Source organism: Equus asinus, chromosome 4 (genome assembly GCF_041296235.1).
Source record: "Equus asinus isolate D_3611 breed Donkey chromosome 4, EquAss-T2T_v2, whole genome shotgun sequence".
In the NCBI taxonomy this organism is placed as follows: domain Eukaryota; kingdom Metazoa; phylum Chordata; class Mammalia; order Perissodactyla; family Equidae; genus Equus; species Equus asinus.
The window spans coordinates 22,334,824-22,354,338 of NC_091793.1; the positions used below are offsets into that span (position 1 = coordinate 22,334,824).

Genomic DNA, 19,515 nt, shown 5'->3' on the forward strand with positions numbered 1-19,515 from the left:
CAAAGCCTAATCCCGAGCCAGGCCCTGACCCTCTTGAATTCTGTGAAGGCTGAGAGAGGGGAGGAAGCTGCAGGAGAAAAGTCTGAAGCCAGCAGAGGCTGGTTCAGGAGGTTTAAGGAAAGAAGCCGTCACCATAACATAGAAGTGGGAGGAGAGGCAGCCAGTGCTGCTGGAGAAGCTGCAGCTGGTTTCCCAGAAGATCTAGGTAAGATAATTCACGAAGGGGCTACACTTAACAACAGATTTACAATGTAAGATGAAACATCCTTACCTAGGAAGAAGATGCCATCTAGGACTTACATAGCTAGAGAGGAGAAGCCAACACCTGGCTTCAAAGATTCAAAGGACAGGCTGACTCTTGTTAGAGGCTGACAGCTGGTTGCTTTAAGCTGAAGCTGATGCTCATTTACCATCCCGAAAGTCCTGGGGCCCTTAAGACTGTTGCTAAATGTACTCTGCCTGTGCTCTATCACTGGAACAACAAAGCCTGGACGAGAGCACATGTGTCTGCAGCACAGTTTACTGCATATTTTAAGCCTACTGTTGAGAACGGCTGCTCAGAAACAAAAGACTCCTTTAAAAATATTACTGCTCACCCAAAACCTCCGATGGAGATGTTCAACGAGATTAATGTTGTCATGCCTGCTAACACGCAGCCTTTCTGCAGCCCATGGATCAAGGAGTAATTTCAACTGGCAAGTTTTATTACTTAAGAAACACATTTCATGATGCTACAGCTGCCATAGCTGTTGATTCCTCTGATAGATTTGGGAAAAGTAAACTGAAAACCTCTGGAAAGGATGCGCCATCCAGATGTCATCAAGAACATTTGTGATTCCTGGGAAGAGGTCCATATATGAGCATGAAATGGAGTTTGTGTCACCAACCAACGTGAGTTCGCTTCTTGGTGAGTCAAAGTCAAAGCCTTCACGAGGAGCAGTTGTCCCACAAAGTAAATTTTATTTGCAGCAAATAAGGAGACCACAGTTTCCCAAGCCGTGGCTCCCCGAGTAATGGAAAGCAGGTACTTTTGATGTGAGGTGGGGAATGAATATTCAACGTGGAAGTTTTGTCGTTAGGTGTAGGGGTGGGCATAAGCTTGAGCAGGCTCCTTAGGTATTCGTGCTTCCTGTGTGCCTAAAAGCATGCTGTTGCTCCCTACATGGCGGGGGTGTTACCGTGTCGATGAAGCAAAGGTCACTCTAGGGTCCTGCCTGGTTCTTCCTCACCTGGGTCAGTCTTGCAGTTTGGTCTGCACCAGTTCAAGGTAGCTGGTGCCCCTGTCTTCTTCGTGGGACATAATTGAAACAAAAGGGCCATTAGAGAAAGGAACATCTGCGATTCTCAGCAAGACGAGAGGAATGGGTCGGAATCCACAGCCTGTGACCTTCGGAAGAACTTGATTCCAGCCCTCGTGGATGACTCTGAGGGTTTCGAGACTCCAGTGGAGGCAGTAAATGCAGATGGAGGGGAAACAGCAAGAGGACTAGAATGAGAAGTGGAGCCTGAAGACGAGACTGAATTGCCGCCATCCCGTGATAAACTCTAACGGCTGAGGAGTTGCTGCTCACGGATGAGCAAGGGAAGCAGTTTTGTGAGGTGGAGTGCACTCCTGGTGAAGACGCTGTGAAGACGGCTGAAATGACAAGAAAGGATTTAGAACATTCCATGAACTTTGTTGGTAAAGCGGCAGCAGAGTCGGAGAGGATCGACTCCAGTTTTGAAAGCAGTTCTTCTGTGGGTAAAATGCTGTCAAACAGCATCGCGTGCTGCAGAGCAATCGTTCATGAAGGGAAGAGTCAATCGATGCGGCAAACTTCACTGTTCTCTCGTTGCAAGGAGTTGCCACAGCCACCCAGCCTCCAGCAGCCACCACCCTGATCAGGAGGCATCAACGTCGAGGCAGGAGCCGCCACCAGCAAAAAGATTGCAACTCACTGAAAGCTCAGAGGATGGTTAACGTTTTTGAGCAATAAAGTATTTTTAAATTAAGGTATATACATTGGGGTTTTTAAAGACAGACTGCTATTGCCACTTAATAGACTCCAGTATGGTATAAATATATCTTTTTTTTTGCTGAGGAAGATTCGCCCTGAGCTAACATCTGTGCCAACCCTCCTCTATTTTTCTTTGTGTGGGTCACTGCCACAGCATGGCTGGTGAGTGGAGTATGTCTGTGCACAGGATGCAAACCCACAGACCCGGGCCACCGAAGTGGAGCACCCAGAACTTTAATCAATCAGCCACTGGGCCAGGCCCTAAATACAACTTTTATATATATATATAACTTTTATATGCACTGGGAAGCCAAAAAGTTCACGTGACTCGCTTTATTGTGATATTAGGTTTTTTGTGGTGGTCTGGAAGCAAGCTTGCAATATCTCTGAGGTAGGCCGGTCTCCTTAGGTCAGGGTACCAGCTCCAGATACTCAGCAGCGGAAAGGACGGAGCCAGGACGTTGAGGAAGCGATCACTTGAGAATGTCCTCAAGCTTTGTGGCCAGGAGATCAGAATTTACATTAATCTTTTTCCAAGGAATGAAGGGCCTTCCACTGTTGTACACAAAGTTGTCCCAGCAGTATCTGAAATCTGAGATGAAGAGGGGAGGGGGCAGTCAGGGCCTGGCCTTGTGAGGCCTTTCTCTCCTGTCCTTCCCCGCTCAGGGTCTGGTCTCCCTGCTAGGTGTCATCAGTCCTGCCTCAGTTTCCCAGGCTCTCCTCCATGCACTCTCCCTGGGAGCATTCTAGGTGCCCCACCCCGTGCTAGGCACCCCCGCCACAGCCCTGCCCCCAGCGCCCTTTGCTCTCACCCCAGAAGAACATGATGGCCAGCTGGGCCCCACTGCTGCACAGGCTTCGAAGGCCCTGCACGTGGTCTCGGTAATAGTAGAGGCGGGCGGCAAAGATGCTCAGCTTGACGTTCCGGTGCTGCTTCAGGAAGTCGGCCACCTCCCTGGCACAGTACGAGCAGGGGCTCCAGGATATGAACCAGGTGACACGGTAATACTCGTCAGGGGACAGCCTGTCGTGGAACCAATCGAGGAAGCACAGTTCTGCGTGGCGGCGAGTCTTGCCACAGACCTGGGAGGGAGGGAGAATCAAAGGTGACCCTCTTGGCTGCCTGAGCAGGTGGGGTGGCATGGGCTGGGTGGAGCGGGGAGGGCGAGGGCTCAGGAGTCCCAGGGGCGTGTGATTCATTGATTTAGCCCTTCTTTCCGTCTCTCCCCTCTCTTCTTTGTCTATGTAGTCATCCCTTCCCACGTTCTCGGACTCATTCATTAATTCCAACAGCCACTCTCCCCTTCATTCATTCTACAAGCATCCTGAGCACCTGCTCCAGGCCAGGCCCCCTAGGGTCCTGGCTTGTGTCTGCTGGAGAGGGCCACAGAGCTGCCCTGTCCCACAGCAGAGCCACTAGCCACACATATCTCCTGAGCACTTGAAAGGTGGCTCCTCTGAATTGAGATGTGTGGCGAAGACACATCTCATTTTAATGACTTAGTAAGAAAAAGAATGTAAAGTATCTGACGAAGAATTTTCATATTAATTATATGTTGAAATAATATCTTAGATATGTTGCCGAATACATTCTCAATATTAATTTGATCAGTTTCTCTTAACTTTTTGAACACTGGGTGCAAGAAAAAGTTGAATGATCTATGTGACCTTGATGATGTTTCTATTGGATCATACTGCTAGAGCGCCTTCCCATCCCATCACTCCTCTCTCATCCAAACAGGTCCTGAAAAGCCTGCAGTTTCTCCTGGATGGAGAAGAGAGGGCAGGCGTGTGGTAGGAGGTGTCGCAGGAGCAGTCAGTGGTTGTCGTGGGGGCCGCGTGGTGGGGGTGGGCTCGATCTGGTAACTGCTGGTTCTGCGGTGGTCAGCTAGGGAGACCTGGGCCCCGGGTTTGGAGTGGGCTGGGAGACAGGCAGGACCAGGGTGTGGGTTCTCCCTGTGGGATCACAGGTCCTGGACAGAGAGGAGTCAGGGGTGTGGCTGGGGGAGGACCCGCCCAGCAGGGAAGTTAGCAGGGCCAGAGAAAGCGTCCATCAGGCCGAACTTTGTAAAGACACTCTTGCCTCCAAGATTGCTGAGACCAAGCCAGATGACAAGCCTTGTCATCAGCAGACTCTGCCCAGAGGCCTTGTGGTATAAGCCAGAGGCAATGGTGTAGCAGGTTCCCGGGGGGCCAAGCAGGGACATCACAGGCCGAGGATTTACGAAGTTGTTGCGGAAAGAAGGATACCCCACTGAGAACCCCCCATCTGGCATTTTACTTCCCAGAATTTTTTCTGCATCCTCTTCGGGCCTAACTCATGCCTGTGAGGGGAGTGTCGTCCAGGCCATACCTCATTCACAAAGACGCCCTGTTCAGAGAGGCCAGGTGAGCCGCTCAACCTTCCTTCCACTTGGTAGCAGAGGTAGGAGCAGTTCCGACCATAGGCAAATTCCAGGTTGCGGAAGTGGAAGGAGAAGGTCTTTCGATGCAGCTTCTCCATTGGGTTTCTGGGGCAAAAGAGAGGAAAGTGAAAATGGAGAGAGTGCCGCCTGGGGCACCCCCTGGCTGGTGCCTCCTGGACACAGCCCCTGGGCCCTCCTGGGCCCTGAGCATTCCTGGCTGCCTTTCCTGGCAGGAAGACTGGGGGAGGGGAAGGGGAGAGGGGCACGGGGACAGCAGGCACGAGTGACCTCTCCCACAGGCCCGGCTCTGCTCCTTCCAACAGCACACTCCACCCCCACTTTTCCTGCCCACCCTTTCCCAACCCATCGGAAAAACAGAAAAGATGAATAAAACCGCTCTATCCCCAAATTATAGCTTTTAACCCCTCAGTTTCATTCATCGCTGACTTTTCCCCTATGTGTTTTTTTTTAAAATATCAGGTTAACACCTAAATTCAGAGGCTCAGGCTACTCTTCTCCGTGCTTTATGCATCTGAACTCACCCACTCCTCCCCAAATCCTGTGGGAGCCATCCTCCCTGATAGAGGAGGAAGCCAGGGCACAGAGAGGTGAGCAGCCTGCCCAAGTCACAGGCCAGTAAGTGATGGCGCTGGGCCCTGTCCAGGCGAGGACGTTTCCAGCTGTCCCGTTATGTGACCTTACAGCAGTGCACAGTCTTAATGTGGCTTTCTTTTCTACTTGATTTAAAAATAAGAATGCTTCTCCCGATCGTGGCATCTTTTCTCCAATTTCCATTAGTGGCATAGTTATAAACGGGAAGCGTGAGTGCCTAGCTTGTGGGTATGTTTTTTTTTTTTTCAGGATGATTAGCCGTGAGGTAACATCTGCCACCAATCCTCCTCTTTTTGCTGCGGAAGGTGGGCCCTGAGCTAACAACCGTGCCCATCTTCTACTTTCTATGTGGTCTGCCTACCACAGCTAGGCTTGCTAAGGGGTGCCATGTCTGCAACCGGGATCTGAACGGGGGAACCCCGGGCCACTGATAAGCCGAACGTGCGAATTTAACCGCTGCGCCACTGGGCTGGCCCCTGTGGGTCTGTTTATGAACGGTCTGCATTCACTTTTCTGGTCATAGTTGAGGTATCCTTGGAAGAGATCATTTATCTTCTCGCCTCAGAGACCTAGTCTCGCCTGATGTTTATAATGGTGTAAATATTATAGGAAATCGATCAAAGTGCTTTAAACTAAATACACCAACTGCTTCAATCATCCTTTGACCAAATTCTAAGTGTTAACAGAGCACAGAACTTCCTGAGGACCCACAGAGCGGGCAGGGTCACACAGGCAGCGGGGACAGCCCCGCCCGACAGACTTTCAGACCCAGAGGTGGGCCAGGAGGACCAATGGTGGGAGTGGAGGTGTGGGAAGGATCAGTTCAGAGGCAATAGTGAGGGCATCCTCAGCAGTGGGCAAAGACCCCAGATGGCAGTGGGTCCTGCAGCCAAGGAGCCCAGAGAGGGAGAGAAAGCGAGGCTGGGAGTGGGGAGGAGGAGGAGGCCGAGGACAGAGGGACAGCATGGCCCACCACAAAGGAAGGGGCTGCAGAAAGAGGGCACAGCAGGACAGAGGGGGCGGTGGTACCTAATCTGGGCATTGGCTTAGCCTCCCGGGAAGGCTGGTCCAGCCCTGCCCTTTGTCCCCAGCGCTGAGGCTCCATCTCCTCTCCCAGCTTTGGGAAAGCCCCTGATCTGAGAGAGTCCTCCCACAGCTGTCTGAGGGGTGGCCCACACCCTTCCTGCTACGGTAACGGAGTGGAGGTTGGTGGTTAGGAGTTGGGAGTTGGGGAGGTTGGTGGGAGGCCTTATGGTGCCTTTGCTCCTCTGAGCTCAGATCCACCTTCTTTCGTCCTCCTGGGCTGTTGACTTACCTGTTCCTGGGAGCCTGGACGTAGCCCCCGCCTCAGTAGTTTTGAACCAGCACTGCCCTTTGCCTTGGGGGCTGGGGGTCCATTTCGTCTCCCAGGCGTTTGCTTCAGCAAAGCCCCTTGTCTGAGAGTGACCTACTTGGCTTTTGGCTGAGGCCCCACCTGCTTCCTGCTTAGGCACCAGGGGTAGGAGGGCCCTAGGGAGGCGGGTAGACTTCCTCAGCCTCTGACCCACCTTTTCTGCTTCTCTCGGGCCCTCCCTCTTGGCAGCGCTCGCCGGTCTGTGGGGCAGGACCCAACACTGTTGCAAAGGGAAAGAGAAAGTAATGATGCCAGAGAGGGGGATGGGCCAGGCCCTGGCTGAAGAGAGCAGGACAGAGTCTGGCTCCTCAGGGGAGGGGCAGGCTGGAGGCCTCTCCACTGATGACTGAGTTGATCAAGAGGTGTGTCACCCACATCTATGCCCCTCGGTGCCTCCCTCCTTGGAGGAGACACGGACAGGGGGAGCATCAAAGTAGATGAGCTGCAGCAGCCAGAGAGCCCCCTGGAGTCTGCCCTAGACTGCCGGGCAGCCATGTGGACGGGGCGGAGTTGGGGTGGGGGGTAGTGAAGAGACGAGTGTCTGCTGTCACCAACAATTCACACTGAGACGGCCAATCAGGGGAAGAGCCAGCGGGTCCGTGTGGGACCCAAGACGTTCTCCACCACGATTTTATGGATGTATTCCAAAGCGAACCCTTCCCTCTTGCTCTTCCTTCTTCTGCCTCTGCCTCTGCCTGCCCAGAATCCCACTGCGTCCGGCTGATCTCTTGCTCCCTTTTGGCTGTGCCGTGGTCCATGCCACCCTGTCTGGAACCTCCACTGAGATCTTCCCCGGTGCCTTTGCACGGTAGTCGGCTCTGTGGCCAAACAACCAGGCGTGCACTCCTGTTTGTCCTTGAGTGCCTGAGCTGCTGTGTCTCGCACCTGATTCTCGGCCACCGTCCGTTTTCTATTCTGCTTTTTGGAAAAGCTCTGATCATCTCAATCCTCACATAGCTTATCCTACTTCTCTTCTAAAATCTTCTTTAAATGGAAACTTAACTGTTAATTGTTTTTTTCGCCATCACCATCCCTAGGCTGAATCCCCCCAGAGCTTCTCTGGCAGCAATGTGGGAAGGAGATAAGGGAGGAGCAGAGTGTGGCGGGCTGATGACGGAGTGAGCCGCAAGGTGGAGGATGCCAGGGCCGGCTAGGTGTGGAGTGGAAGCAGGTGTCTGTGATGAGAAGAACAGCTTTGTTTTTCTGAGTTGCTGCACAGGCATTTTGCAGTAGGACAACCCTGCCCGCATTTGGACAAGGACTGGACGTTCAGATAACGACTTGAGTTTGGGATGCCCGCCACAGTTCCTGCTGTGCTTTCGCTTTTCCCCGGGAAGCTTCTAAAACAGACGCTTAGATTTAAGGCCATGAAGAGTTAGTGAGGTCTGCTCACTCACGACCTGGAACAGAGGACTCCAGCTCCTTGCACCTCCTGGCTTCTGGGACCTGCGAGTAATAATAAACCTTGTGACTCTCCTTCCTTTGTGTGGGTGCACTGAGGCTGTGCCTTGAGTCAAAGCCACCCTTGGATTTCACTTCCCCAGAGCGGGAGCTCAGACACTGAGGGAGCCACCTGCTGGCCCCGTGGGGGTGGCTTGTGCCCCGTTATTTACCAATTTTAAATCACATATAGGCATACTTCATTGTATTGTGCTCTGCAGATACTGCCTTTTTTACAAATTGAAGGTTTTTGGCAATCTGGAATTGAGCAAGTCTGTGGGCTCCATTTTTCCAATAGCATTTGCTCACTTTGCATGTCTGTTTCACGTTTTGGTAATTCTTGCAATATTTGAAGCGTTTTCATAATTATTATGTTTGTTACGGTGATGTGTGATCAGTTGTCTTTGCTGATACTTTTGTAGTTGTTTTCGGGTGCCACCAACTGTACCCATATAAGATGGCGAAGTTACTTGATAATGTTCTGTGTGTCCTGCCTGCTCCCCTGCCTCTCTCCCTCTCCTCGGGCCTCCCTATTCCCTGAGACGGAGCAAGAGTGAAATTAGCCAATTAATAACCCATAATGGCCCCTAAGTGGTCAAGTGGAAGGAAGGGTTGCATGTCTCTCACTTCAAATCGAAAGCTGGAAATGATCAAGTCATGTAGAAAGCCGAGGTAGGCCAAAAGCCAGGCCTGTTGCACCAGTTAGGTGAGTTGTGAATGCCAAGGACAAGTTCTTGAAGGAAATGAAAAGTGCTACTCCAATGGACACACGGATGATAAGAAAGCGAAACAGCCTGATTGCTGATATGGAGAAAGTTTTAGCATCTGGATAGAAGATCAAACCAGCCACAACTTTCCCTTAAGCCAAAGCCTAATCCTGAACCAGGCCCTGACCCTCTTGAATTCTGTGAAGGCTGAGAGAGGGGAGGAAGCTGCAGGAGAAAAGTCTGAAGCCAGCAGAGGCTTGTTCAGGAGGTTTAAGGAAAGAAGCCATCTCCATAACATAGAAGAGGGAGGAGAGGCAGCCAGTGCTGCTGGAGAAGCTGCAGCTGGTTTCCCAGAAGATCTAGCTAAGATAATTCATGAAGGGGCTACACTTAACAACAGATTTCCAATGTAAGATGAAACATCCTTATCTAGGAAGAAGATGCCATCTAGGACTTACATAGCTAGAGAGGAGAAGCCAACACTTGGCTTCAAAGATTCAAAGGACAGGCTGACTCTTGTTAGAGGCTGACGCAGCTGGTTGCTTTAAGCTGAAGCTGATGCTCATTTACCATCCCGAAAGTCCTGGGGCCCTTAAGAATGATGCTAAATGTACTCTGCCTGCTCTATCACTGGAACAACAAAGCCTGGACGAGAGCACATCTGTCTGCAGCACAGTTTACTGCATATTTTAAGCCTACTGTTGAGAACGGCTGCTCAGAAACAAAAGACTCCTTTAAAAATATTACTGCTCGTTGACAACGCACCTGCTCACCCAAAACCCCCGATGGAGATGTTCAACGAGATTAATGTTGTCATGCCTGCTAACACACAGCCTTTCTGCAGCCCATGGATCAAGGAGTAATTTTGACTGGCAAGTCTTATTACTTAAGAAACACATTTCATGATGCTACAGCTGCCATAGCTATTGATTCCTCTGATAGATTTGGGAAAAGTAAACTGAAAACCTCTGGAAAGGATTCGCCATTCCAGATGTCATCAAGAACATTTGTGATTCGTGGGAAGAGGTCCAAATATGAGCATGAAACGGAGTTTGTGTCACCGAGCAACGTGAGTTCGCTTCTTGGTGAGTCAAAATCAAAGCCTTCACCAGGAGCAGTTGTCCCACAAAGTAAATTTTATTTGCAGCAAATAAGGAGACCGCAGTTTCCCACGCCGTGGCTCCCCGAGTAAGGGAAAGCAGGTACTGTTGATGTGAGGTGGGGAATAAATATTCAACCTGGAAGTTTTGTCGTTAGGTGTAGGGGTGGGCATAAGCTCGAGCAGGCTCCTTAGGTGTTCGTGCTTCCTGTGTGCCTAAAAGCGTGCTGTTGCTCCCTACGTGGCGGGGGTGTTACTGTGTCGATGAAGCAAAGGTCACTCTAGGGTCCTGCCTGGTTCTTCCGCATGTGGGTCAGTCTTGCAGTGCGGTCTGCAGCAGTTCAAGGTAGCTGGTGCCCCTGTTTTCTTCGTGGGACATAATTGAAGCAAAACGGCCATTAGAGAAAGGAACCCCTGTGATTCTCAGCAAGACAAGAGGAATGGGTCAGAATCCACAGCCTGTGACCTTCGGAAGAACTTGATTCCAGCCCTCATGGATGACTCTGAGGGTTTCGAGACTCCAGTGGAGGCAGTAAATGCAGATGGAGGGGAAACAGCAAGAGGACTAGAATGAGAAGTGGAGCCTGAAGACGAGACTGAATTGCCACCATCCCGTGATAAACTCTAATGGGTGAGGTGTTGCTGCTCACGGATGAGCAAGGGAAGCAGTTTTGTGAGGTGGAGTGCACTCCTGGTGAAGATGCTGTGAAGACGGCTGAAATGACAAGAAAGGATTTAGAACATTCCATGAACTTTGTTGGTAAAACGGCAGCAGAGTCGGAGAGGATCGACTACAGTTTTGAAAGCAGTTCTTCTGTGGGTAAAATGCTGTCAATCAGCTTCGCGTGCTGCAGAGCAATCGTTCATGAAAGGAAGAGTCAATCGATGCGGCAAACTTCACTGTTGTCTCGTTGCAAGGAGTTGCCACAGCCACCCAGCCTCCAGCAGCCACCACACTGATCAGCAGGCATCAGCGTCGAGGCAGGAGCCCCCACCAGCAAAAAGATTGCAACTCCCTGAAGGATCAGAGGATGGTTAACATTTTTGAGCAATAAAGTATTTTTAAATTAAGGTATATACATTGGGGTTTTTTAAGACATACTGCCATTGCCACTTAATAGACTCCAGTATGGTATAAATGTATCTTTTTTTTTGCTGAGGAAGATTCGCCCTGAGCTAACATCTGTGCCAACCCTCCTCTATTTTTCTTTGTGTGGGTCACTGCCACAGCATGGCTGGTGAGTGGAGTATGTCTGTGCACAGGATGCAAACCCACAGACCCGGGCCACCGAAGCAGAGCACACAGAACTTTAATCACTCAGCAACTCGGCTGGGCCCTAAATATAACTTTTATGTATATATAACTTTTATATGCACTGGGAAGCCAAAAAATTCACGTGACTCGCTTTATTGTGATATTAGGTTTTTTGTGGTGGTCTGGAAGCAAGCTTGCAATATCTCTGAGGTAGGCCGGTCTCCTTAGGTCAGGGTACCAGCTCCAGATACTCCGCAGCGGAAAGGACGGAGCCAGGAGGTTGAGGAAGTGCTCACTTGAGAAGGTCCTCAAGCTTTGTGGCCAGGAGACGAGAATTTACATTAATCTTTTTCCAAGGAATGAAGTGCCTTCCACTGTTGTGCACAAAGTTGTCCCAGCAGTATCTGAAATCTGAGATGAAGAGGGGAGGGGGCAGTCAGGGCCGGGCCTGGCGAGGCCTTTCTCTCCTGTGCCTCCCCGCTCAGGGTCTGGTCTCCCTGCTAGGTGCCATCAGTCCTGCCTCAGTTTCCCAGGCTCTCCTCCCATGCACTCTCCCTGGGAGCATTCTAGGTGCCCCACCCCGTGCTAGGCACCCCCGCCACAGCCCTGCCCCCAGCGCCCTTTGCTCTCACTCTGGTACAACATGATGGCCAGCTGGACCCCACTGCTGCACAGGTTCCGAAGGCCCGGCTTATTCCTTTGGGAATAGTAGAGGCGGGCAGCGAAGATGTGCAGCTTCACGTTCTTGTGCTGCTTCAGGAACTCGGCCACCTGCCTGGCACAGTTGGAGCAGGGGCTCCAGGATATGAACCAGGTGACACAGTAATACTCGTCAGGGGACAGCCTGCCGTGGAACCAATGGAGGAAGCAGAGTTCTGCGTGGCGGCAATTCTCGTCACAGACCTGGGAGGGACGGAGAAGCAAAGGGGACCCTCTTGGCTGCCAGAGCAGATGGGGTGGCAGGGGCTGGGTGGAGCGGGGAGGGCGAGGGCGCAGGAGTCCCAGGGGCATGTGATTCATTGATTTAGCCCTTCTTTCTGTCTCTCCCCTCTCTTCTTTGTCTATGTAGTCATCCCTTCCCACGTTCCCGGGCTCATTCATTAATTCCAACAGCCACTCTCCTCTTCATTCATTCTACAAGCATCCCGAGCACCTGCTCCAGGCCAGGCCCTGTAGGGTTCCGGCTTGTGTCTGCTGGAGAGGGCCACAGAGCTGCCCTGTCCCACAGCAGAGCCACTAGCCACACGTGTCTCCTGAGCACCTGAAGGTGGCTCATTTGAATTGAGATGTGTGGCGAAGACACATCTAATTTTAGTGACTTAGTATGAAAAGGAATGTAAAGTATCTGACGAAGAATTTTCATATTAATTGTATGTTGAAATAATATCTTAGATATGTTGCCAAATATGTTCTCAATATTAATTTGATCAGTTTCTCTTAACTTTTTGAACACTGGGTGCAAGAAAAAGTTGAATGACGTATGTGACCTTGATGATGTTTCTATGGGATCACACTGCAAGAGTGCCCGCCCATCCCATCACTCCTCCTTCCCCCAAACAGGTCCTGAACAGCCTGCGGTTTCTCCAGGATGGAGAAGAGAGGGCAGGCGTGTGGTAGGAGGTGTCGCAGGAGCGGTCAGTGGTTGGCGCAGGGGCCACACAGTTGTGGTTGGCTCGATCTGGTAACTGCTGGTTCTGCGGTGGTCAGCCAGGGAGAGCTGGGCCCCGGGTTTGGATGTGGCTGGGAGGCAGCAGGACCAGGGTGTGGGTTCTCCCTGTGGGATCACAGGTCCTGGACAGAGAGGAGTCAGGGGTGTGGCCGGGGGAGGACCCGCCCAGCAGGGCAGTTAGCAGGGCCAGAGAAAGCGTTCATCAGGCCAAACTTTGTAAAGACACTATTGCCTCCAAGATCGCTGAGACCAACCCGGATGACAAGCCTTGTCATCAGCAGACTCTGCCCAGAGGCCTTGTGGGATAAGCCAGAGGCCATGGTGTAGCAGGTTCCAGGAGGGCCAAGCAGGGACATCCCGGGCCGAGGATTTAGGAAGATGTTGCGGAAAGAAGGATACCCCACTGAGAACCCCCCATCTGGCATTTTACTTCCCACAATTTTTTCTGCATCCTCAAAGGGCCTAACTTCCGCCTGTGAGGGGAGTGTCGTCCAGGCCATACCTCATTTAGAAAGACCCCCTGTTCAAAGAGGCCAGGTGAGCCGCTCAACTTTCCTTCCACTTGGTAGCAGAGGTAGGAGTACTTCCGATCATAGGCAAATTCCAGGTTGCGGAAGTGGAAGGAGAAGGTCTTTCGATGCAGCTTCTCCAATGGGTTTCTGGGGGCAAAAGAGAGGAAAGTGAAGACTGAGAGTGTGCCCCCTGGGGCACTCCCAGCTGGTGCCTCCTGGACGAGCCCCCTGGGCCCTCCTGGGCCATGAGCACTCCTGGCTGCCTTTCCTGGCAGGAAGACTGGGGGAGGGGAAGGGGAGAGGGGCACGGGGACAGCAGGCACGGGTGACCTCTCCCACAGGCCCGGCTCTGCTCCTGCCAACAGCACACTCCACCCCCACTTTTCCTGCCCACCCTTTCCCAACCCACCAGAAAAACAGAAAGGATGAATAAAACCCCTCCACCCCCAAATTGTAGCTTTTAACCCCTCAGTTTCATTCATCGCTGACTTTTCCCCTGTGACTTTTTTTAAAATATCAGGTTAACACCTAAATTCAGAGGCTCAGGCTACTCTTCTCCGTGCTTTATGCATCTGAACTCACCCACTCCTCCCCAAATCGTGTGGGAGCCATCCTCCCTGATAGAGGAGGAAGCCGGGGCACAGAGAGGTGAGCAGCCTGCCCAAGTCACAGGCCAGTAAGTGCTGGCGCTGGGCCCTGTCCAGGCGAGGACGTTCCCAGCTGTCCCATTATGTGACCTTACAGCAGTGCACAGTCTTGATGTGGCTTTCTTTTCTACTTGATTTAAAAATAAGAATGCTTCTCCCGATCGTGGCATCTTTTCTCCAATTTCCATTAGTGGCATGGTTAACAATGGGAAGCATGGGTGCCTAGCTTGTGGCTATGCTTATTTTTTTTTGAGGAAGATTAGCCCTGAGGTAACATCTGCCACCAATCTTCCTCTTTTTGCTGAGGAAGACTGGCCCTGAGCTAACATCCGTGCCCATCTTCCTCTACTTTCTATGTGGTCTGCCTACCACAGCATGGCTTGCTGAGCGGTGCCATGCCTGCAACAGGGATCTGAACCGGTGAACCCCGGGCCGCTGAGAAGCCGAACGTGCGAATTTAACCACTGCGCCACCAGGCTGGCCTCTGTGGGTATGTTTAAGAATGGTCTGCATTCACTTTTCAGGTGATAGTTGAGCTATCCTTGGAAGAGATCATTTATCTTCTCGCCTCAGAGAGCTAGTCTCGCCTGATGTTTATAATGGTGCAAATATTATAGGAAATCGATCAAAGTGCTTTAAACTAAATACACCAACTGCTTCAATCATCCTTTGATCCAATTCTAAGTGTTAACAGAGGACGGAACTTCCTGAGGACCCACAGAGCGGGCAGGCTCCCACAGCCAGCGGGGACAGGCCAGACAGAGGTAGGAAGGTCTCCTTAGGTGAGGGTCACAGCTCCACCTTCTCAACAGCGGAGAGCACAGGGGAGGGAGCGAGGAGGCTGAGGAAGTGCTCACTTGAGAAGGTCCTCAAGCTTTCTGGCCAGGAGATCAGAATTTGCATCAATGTTTTCCCAAGGACTGAATTCCCTTCCACTGTTGTGCACAAAGTTGTCCCAGCAGTCTGTGAAATCTGAGATGGAGAGGGGAGGGGGCAGTCAGGGCCGGGCCTGGCGAGACCTTTCTCTCCTGTCCCTCCCCCCTCAGGGTCTGGTCTCCCTGCTAGGTGCCATCAGTCCTGCCTCAGTTTCCCAGGCTCTCCTCCCATGCACTCTCCCTGGGAGCATCTAGGTGCCCCACCCAGTGCTCGGCGCCGCCCCCCGCCCCCACAGCCCTGCTCCCAGCGCCCTTTGCTCTCACCCCCAGAGGACATGATGGCCAGCTCGGCCCCACTGTTGCACAGGCTCCGAAGCCCCTGCTCCTGGTCTCGGCAATAATAGAGGCGGGCGGCAAAGATGCTCAGCTTCACGTTCCTGTGCCGCTTCAGGAACTCGGCCACCTCCCTGGCACAGTTGGAGCAGGGGCTCCAGGATATGAACCAGGTGACACGGTAATACTCGTCAAGGGACAGCCTGCCGCTGAACCAATCGAGGAAGCAGAGTTCTGCGTGGCTGTGAGTCTTGCCACAGACCTGGGAGGGAGGGAGAAGCAAAGGGGACCCTCTTGGCTGCCAGAGCAGATGGGGTGGCAGGGGCTGGGTGGAGCGGGGAGGGCGAGGGCTCAGGAGTCCCAGTGGCGTGTGATTCATTGATTTAGCCCTTCTTTCCCTATCTCCCCTCCCTTCTTTGTCTATGTAGTCATCCCTTCCCACGTTCACGGACTCATTCATTAATTCCAACAGCCACTCTCCCCTTCATTCATTCTACAAGCATCCCGAGCACCTGCTCCAGGCCAGGCCCCGTAGGGTCCCGGCTTGTGTCTGCTGGAGAGGGCCACAGAGCTGCCCTGTCCCACAGCAGAGCCACTAGCCACACGTGTCTCCTGGGCACTTGAAAGGTGATTCCTCTGAATTGAGATGTGTGGCAAAGACACATCTAATTTTAGTGACTTAGTATGAAAAGGAATGTAAAGTATCTGATGAAGAATTTTCATATTAATTATATGTTGAAATAATATCTTAGGTATGTTGCCTAATACGTTCTCAATATTAATTTGATCAGTTTCTCTTAACTTTTTGAACACTGGGTGCAAGAAAAAGTTGAATGATCTATGTGACCTCGATGATGTTTCTATGGGATCATACTGCAAGAGTGCCCGCCCATCCCATCACTCCTCCCTCCCCCAAACAGGTCCTGAAAAGCCTGCGGTTTCTCCTGGATGGAGAAGAGAGGGCAGGCGTGTGGTAGGAGGTGTCGCAGGAGCGGTCAGTGGTTCGCGCTGGGGCCTCACAGTTGTGGTTGGCTTGATCTGGTAACTACTGGTTCTGTGGTGGTCAGCCAGGGAGACCTGGGCCCCGGGTTTGGAGTGGGCTGGGAGGCAGCAGGACCAGGGTGTGGGTTCTCCCTGTGGGATCACAGGTCCTGGACAGAGAGGAGTCAGGGGTGTGGCCGGGGCAGGACCCGCCTAGCAGTGCAGTTAGCAGGGCCAGAGAAAGCATCCATGAGGCCGAACTTTGTAAAGACACTCTTGCCTCCAACATCACTGAGGCCAAGCCGGATGACAAGCCTTGTCATCAGCAGACTCTGCCCAGAGGCCTTGTGGGATAAGCCAGAGGCCATGGTGTAGCAGGTTCCAGGAGGACCAAGCAGGGACATCCTGGGCCGAGGATTTAGGAAGATGTTGTGGAAAGAAGGATACCCCACTGAGAACCCCCCATCTGGCATTTTACTTCCCACAATTTTTCTGCATCCTCAAAGGTCCTAACTTCTGCCTGTGAGGGGAGTGTCGTCCAGGCCATACCTCATTTGGAAAGACCCCCTGTTCAGAGAGGCCAGGTGACCCGCTCAACTTTCCTTCCACTTGGTAGCAGAGGTAGGAGCAGTTCCGACCATAGACAAATTCCATGTTGAGGAAGTGGAAGGAGAAGACCTCGGCATCCAACTTCTCCATTGGGTTTCTGGGGGCAAAAGAGAGGAAAGTGAAAACGGAGAGAGTGCCTCCTGGGGCACCCCCTGGCTGGTGCCTCCTGGACCCGCCCCCTGGGCCCTCCTGGGCCATGAGCACTCCTGGCTGCCTTTCCTGGCAGTAAGACTGGGGGAGGGGAAGGGGAGAGGGGCACGGGGACAGCAGGCACGGGTGACCTCTCCCACAGGCCCAGCTCTGCTCCTTCCAACAGCACACTCCACCCCCACTTTTCCTGCCCACCCTTTCCCAACCCACCAGAAAAACAGAAAGGATGAATAAAACCCCTCTGTCCCCAAATTATAGCTTTTAACCCCTCAGTTTCATTCATCGCTGACTTTTCCCCTATGACTTTTTTTAAAATATCAGGTTAACACCTAAATTCAGAGGCTCAGGCTACTCTTCTCCGTGCTTTATGCCTCTGAACTCACCCACTCCTCCCCAAATCGTGTGGGAGCCATCCTCCCTGATAGAGGAGGAAGCCAGGGCACAGAGAGGTGAGCAGCCTGCCCAAGTCACAGGCCAGTAAGTGCTGGCGCTGGGCCCTGTCTAGGCGAGGACGTTTCCGGCTATCCCATTATGTGACCTTAAAGCAGGGCACAGTCTTGATGTGGCTTTCTTTTCTACTTGATTTAAAAATAAGAATGCTTCTCCCGATCGCGGCATCTTTTCTCCAATTTCCATTGATGGCATGGTTATCAACGGGAAGCGTGGGTGCCTAGCTTGTGACTCTGTTTTTTTTTATTTTGAGGAAGATTAGCCCTGAGGTAACATCTGCCACCAATCTTCCTCTTTTTGCTGAGGAAGACTGGCCCTGAGCTAACATCCGTGCCCATCTTCCTCTGCTTTCTATGTGGTCTGCCTACCAGAACATGGCTTGCTGACCGTGCCATGTCTGCAACCGGGAGCTGAACCGGCGAACCCCGGGCCGCTGAGAAGCGAAACATGTGAATTTAACCGCTGTGCCACCGGGCTGGCTCCTGTGGATATGTTTAAGAATGGTCTGCATTCACTTTTCTGGTCATAGTTGAGCTATCCTTGGAAGAGATCATTTATCTTCTCACCCCAGAGAGCTAGTCTCGCCTGATGTTTATAATGGTGTAAATATTATAGGAAATCGATCAAAGTACTTTAAACTAAATACACCAACTGCTTCAATCATCCTTTGACCAAATTCTAAGTGTTAACAGAGCATGGAACTTCCTGAGGACCCACAGAGCGGGCAGGGTCACACAGGCAGCGGGGACAGCCCCACCCGACAGACTTTCAGACCCAGAGGTGGGCCAGGAGGACCAATGGTGGGAGTGGAGGTGTGGGAAGGATCAGGTCAGAGGCAATAGTGAGGGCATCCTCAGCAGTGGGCAAAGACCCCAGATGGCAGTGGGTCCTGCAGCCAAGGAGCCCAGAGAGGGAGAGAAGCGAGGCTGGGAGTGGGGAGGAGGAGGAGGCCGAGGACAGAGGCACAGCATGGCCCACCACAAAGGAAGGGGCTGCAGAAAGAGGGCACAGCAGGACAGAGGGGGCGGTGGTACCTAATCTGGGCATTGGCTTAGCCTCCCGGGAAGGCTGGTCCAGCCCTGCCCTTTGTCCCCAGCGCTGAGGCTCCATCTCCTCTCCCAGCTTTGGGAAAGCCCCTGATCTGAGAGAGTCCTCCCATAGCTGTCTGACGGGTGGCCCACACCCTTCCTGCTACGGTAACGGAGTGGAGGTTGGTGGTTAGGAGTTGGGAGTTGGGGGGGGGGGGTTGGTGGGAGGCCCTAGGGTGCCTTTGCTCCTCTGGGCTCACATGCACCTTCTTTCGTCCTCCTGGGCTGTTGACTTACCTGTTCCTGGGAGCCTGGACGTAGCCTCCGCCTCAGTAGGCTTCACCCAGCCCTACCGCTTGCCTGGGAGGCTGGGGGACCCTCTTATCCCCGAGACCTTGGCTTTGGGAAAGCCCCTTATCTGAGAGTTACCTCCCTGGCTTCTGAGCCGAGGCCCCACCTCCTTCCTGCTTAGGCACCAGGGCTGCGAGGGCCCTGGGGGGGGAGGTAGTCTTCCTCAGCCTCAGACTCACCTTCTCTGCCTCTCTCGAGCCCTCCCTCTTGGCATCGCTCACCCCTCTGTGTGGCAGGACCCAACACTGTTGCAAAGGGAAAGAGAAAGTAATGATGCCAGAGAAGGGGGGATGGGTCAGGCGGTGGCTGAAGAGAGCATGACAGAGGCTGGCTCCTCCGGGGAGGGGCAGGCTAGAGCCTTCTCCACACCACCCATGCTCCTAGCCCTAATCTGTGCCCAGCGAGTTGCTCTCCACCTCCCTGTTGAGTGACTGGAGGTGATGAGAAGGTGTGGATCTTGGATCGGGCCTCTTGTGGTTTCTCCCGGCACAGCAGAAGCAAAGGGCAGATGGGCTTTGAGTTCCTAATCCTGTGCTTGGCCCTCTGCATAAGTCCCCTCAGCCCTCACAGGGCAGAGAAAGAGCCCACATGCAAGAGCGAGCTCTGGTCTCACTTCCTCTTCTTTTTTTGGTGAGGAAGATAGTCCCTGAGCTAGCATCTGTGCCAGTCTTCCCCTGTGTTATATGTGGGTCACCTCCACAGCATGGCTGACAAGGGGTGCAGGTCTATGCATGGGAACCGCACCGGGGCCAGCAAAGCGGAGCAACTGAACTTAACCCGTGTGCCTGGGGCCGGCCCCTCTCTTCCTCTTCTTATAAGGCTGCTAATCCCCTCATGGGGGCCCACCCTCATGACCTCATCTAACCTTACTCACCACAAAGGCCCCATCTCCAAACACTGTCACACCAGGGTTAGGGCTTCAGCACAGGAAGTTGGGCGACACGAGTGTTCAGTCCACCACAGCCCGGGACACAGAGGATTCCTTCTGCTGCCTCACGGGCG

At 52.7% G+C, this 19,515-nt stretch overlaps 2 protein-coding genes across 7 annotated transcripts in view; both read right to left on the reverse strand.

The window, feature by feature from the left end:
* The window catches only part of LOC123289590 (DNA dC->dU-editing enzyme APOBEC-3F-like), a 46,089-nt gene extending 27,287 nt beyond the window's left edge, over positions 1-18,802 (reverse strand). For 2 of the 3 annotated variants that reach the window (XM_070506854.1, XM_070506852.1), the window contains exons 1-7: positions 18,693-18,802; positions 16,475-16,631; positions 14,936-15,206; positions 14,594-14,708; positions 13,080-13,236; positions 11,541-11,811; positions 11,205-11,319 (exon numbers count right to left, since the gene is read on the reverse strand). In XM_070506854.1, coding sequence (XP_070362955.1) covers positions 11,205-11,319; positions 11,541-11,811; positions 13,080-13,236; positions 14,594-14,708; positions 14,936-15,206; positions 16,475-16,631; positions 18,693-18,727 — 1,121 coding nt within the window. In that variant the 5' untranslated portion in view covers positions 18,728-18,802. Of the gene's footprint in view, positions 1-11,204; positions 11,320-11,540; positions 11,812-13,079; positions 13,237-14,593; positions 14,709-14,935; positions 15,207-16,474; positions 16,632-18,459 lie in introns of all 3 variants that reach the window. The other variant, XM_070506853.1, reaches the window with a different exon arrangement.
* APOBEC3C (apolipoprotein B mRNA editing enzyme catalytic subunit 3C) lies at positions 677-7,006 on the reverse strand. 4 transcript variants are annotated; one of them, XM_070506860.1, is made up of 4 exons: positions 6,330-6,505; positions 4,351-4,507; positions 2,810-3,080; positions 677-1,636 (listed from the first exon to the last, which is right to left on the reverse strand). In XM_070506860.1, exons 2-4 carry the CDS (start codon positions 4,498-4,500, stop codon positions 1,320-1,322), a joined length of 738 nt encoding a protein of 245 aa, XP_070362961.1. In that variant the 5' UTR covers positions 4,501-4,507; positions 6,330-6,505; the 3' UTR covers positions 677-1,319. The 4 variants fall into 4 exon arrangements, with proteins under 4 accessions (XP_070362961.1, XP_070362959.1, XP_070362960.1 ...); XM_070506858.1 differs by lacking the exon at positions 6,330-6,505 and adding an exon at positions 6,562-7,006 and having other exon boundaries at positions 691-1,636; XM_070506859.1 differs by lacking the exons at positions 677-1,636; positions 6,330-6,505 and adding exons at positions 2,316-2,589; positions 6,562-6,953.
* Positions 18,803-19,515: the final 713 nt, after the last annotated feature.

Coding starts and splice junctions, on each gene's coding strand:
- APOBEC3C (XM_070506858.1), bottom strand. CDS start 6,902: ATGGCTGCCCGGCAGTCTAGGGCAGACTCCAGGGGGCTCTCTGGCTGC. Junction 3,081..4,350: donor AGGGCGTCTTTGTGAATGAG/GTATGGCCTGGA, acceptor CCTCCCTCCCAG/GTCTGTGGCAAGACTCGCCG. Junction 1,637..2,809: donor GGCCATCATGTTCTTCTGGG/GTGAGAGCAAAG, acceptor TTGTCATTTCAG/CCGTCTTCACAGCGTCTTCA.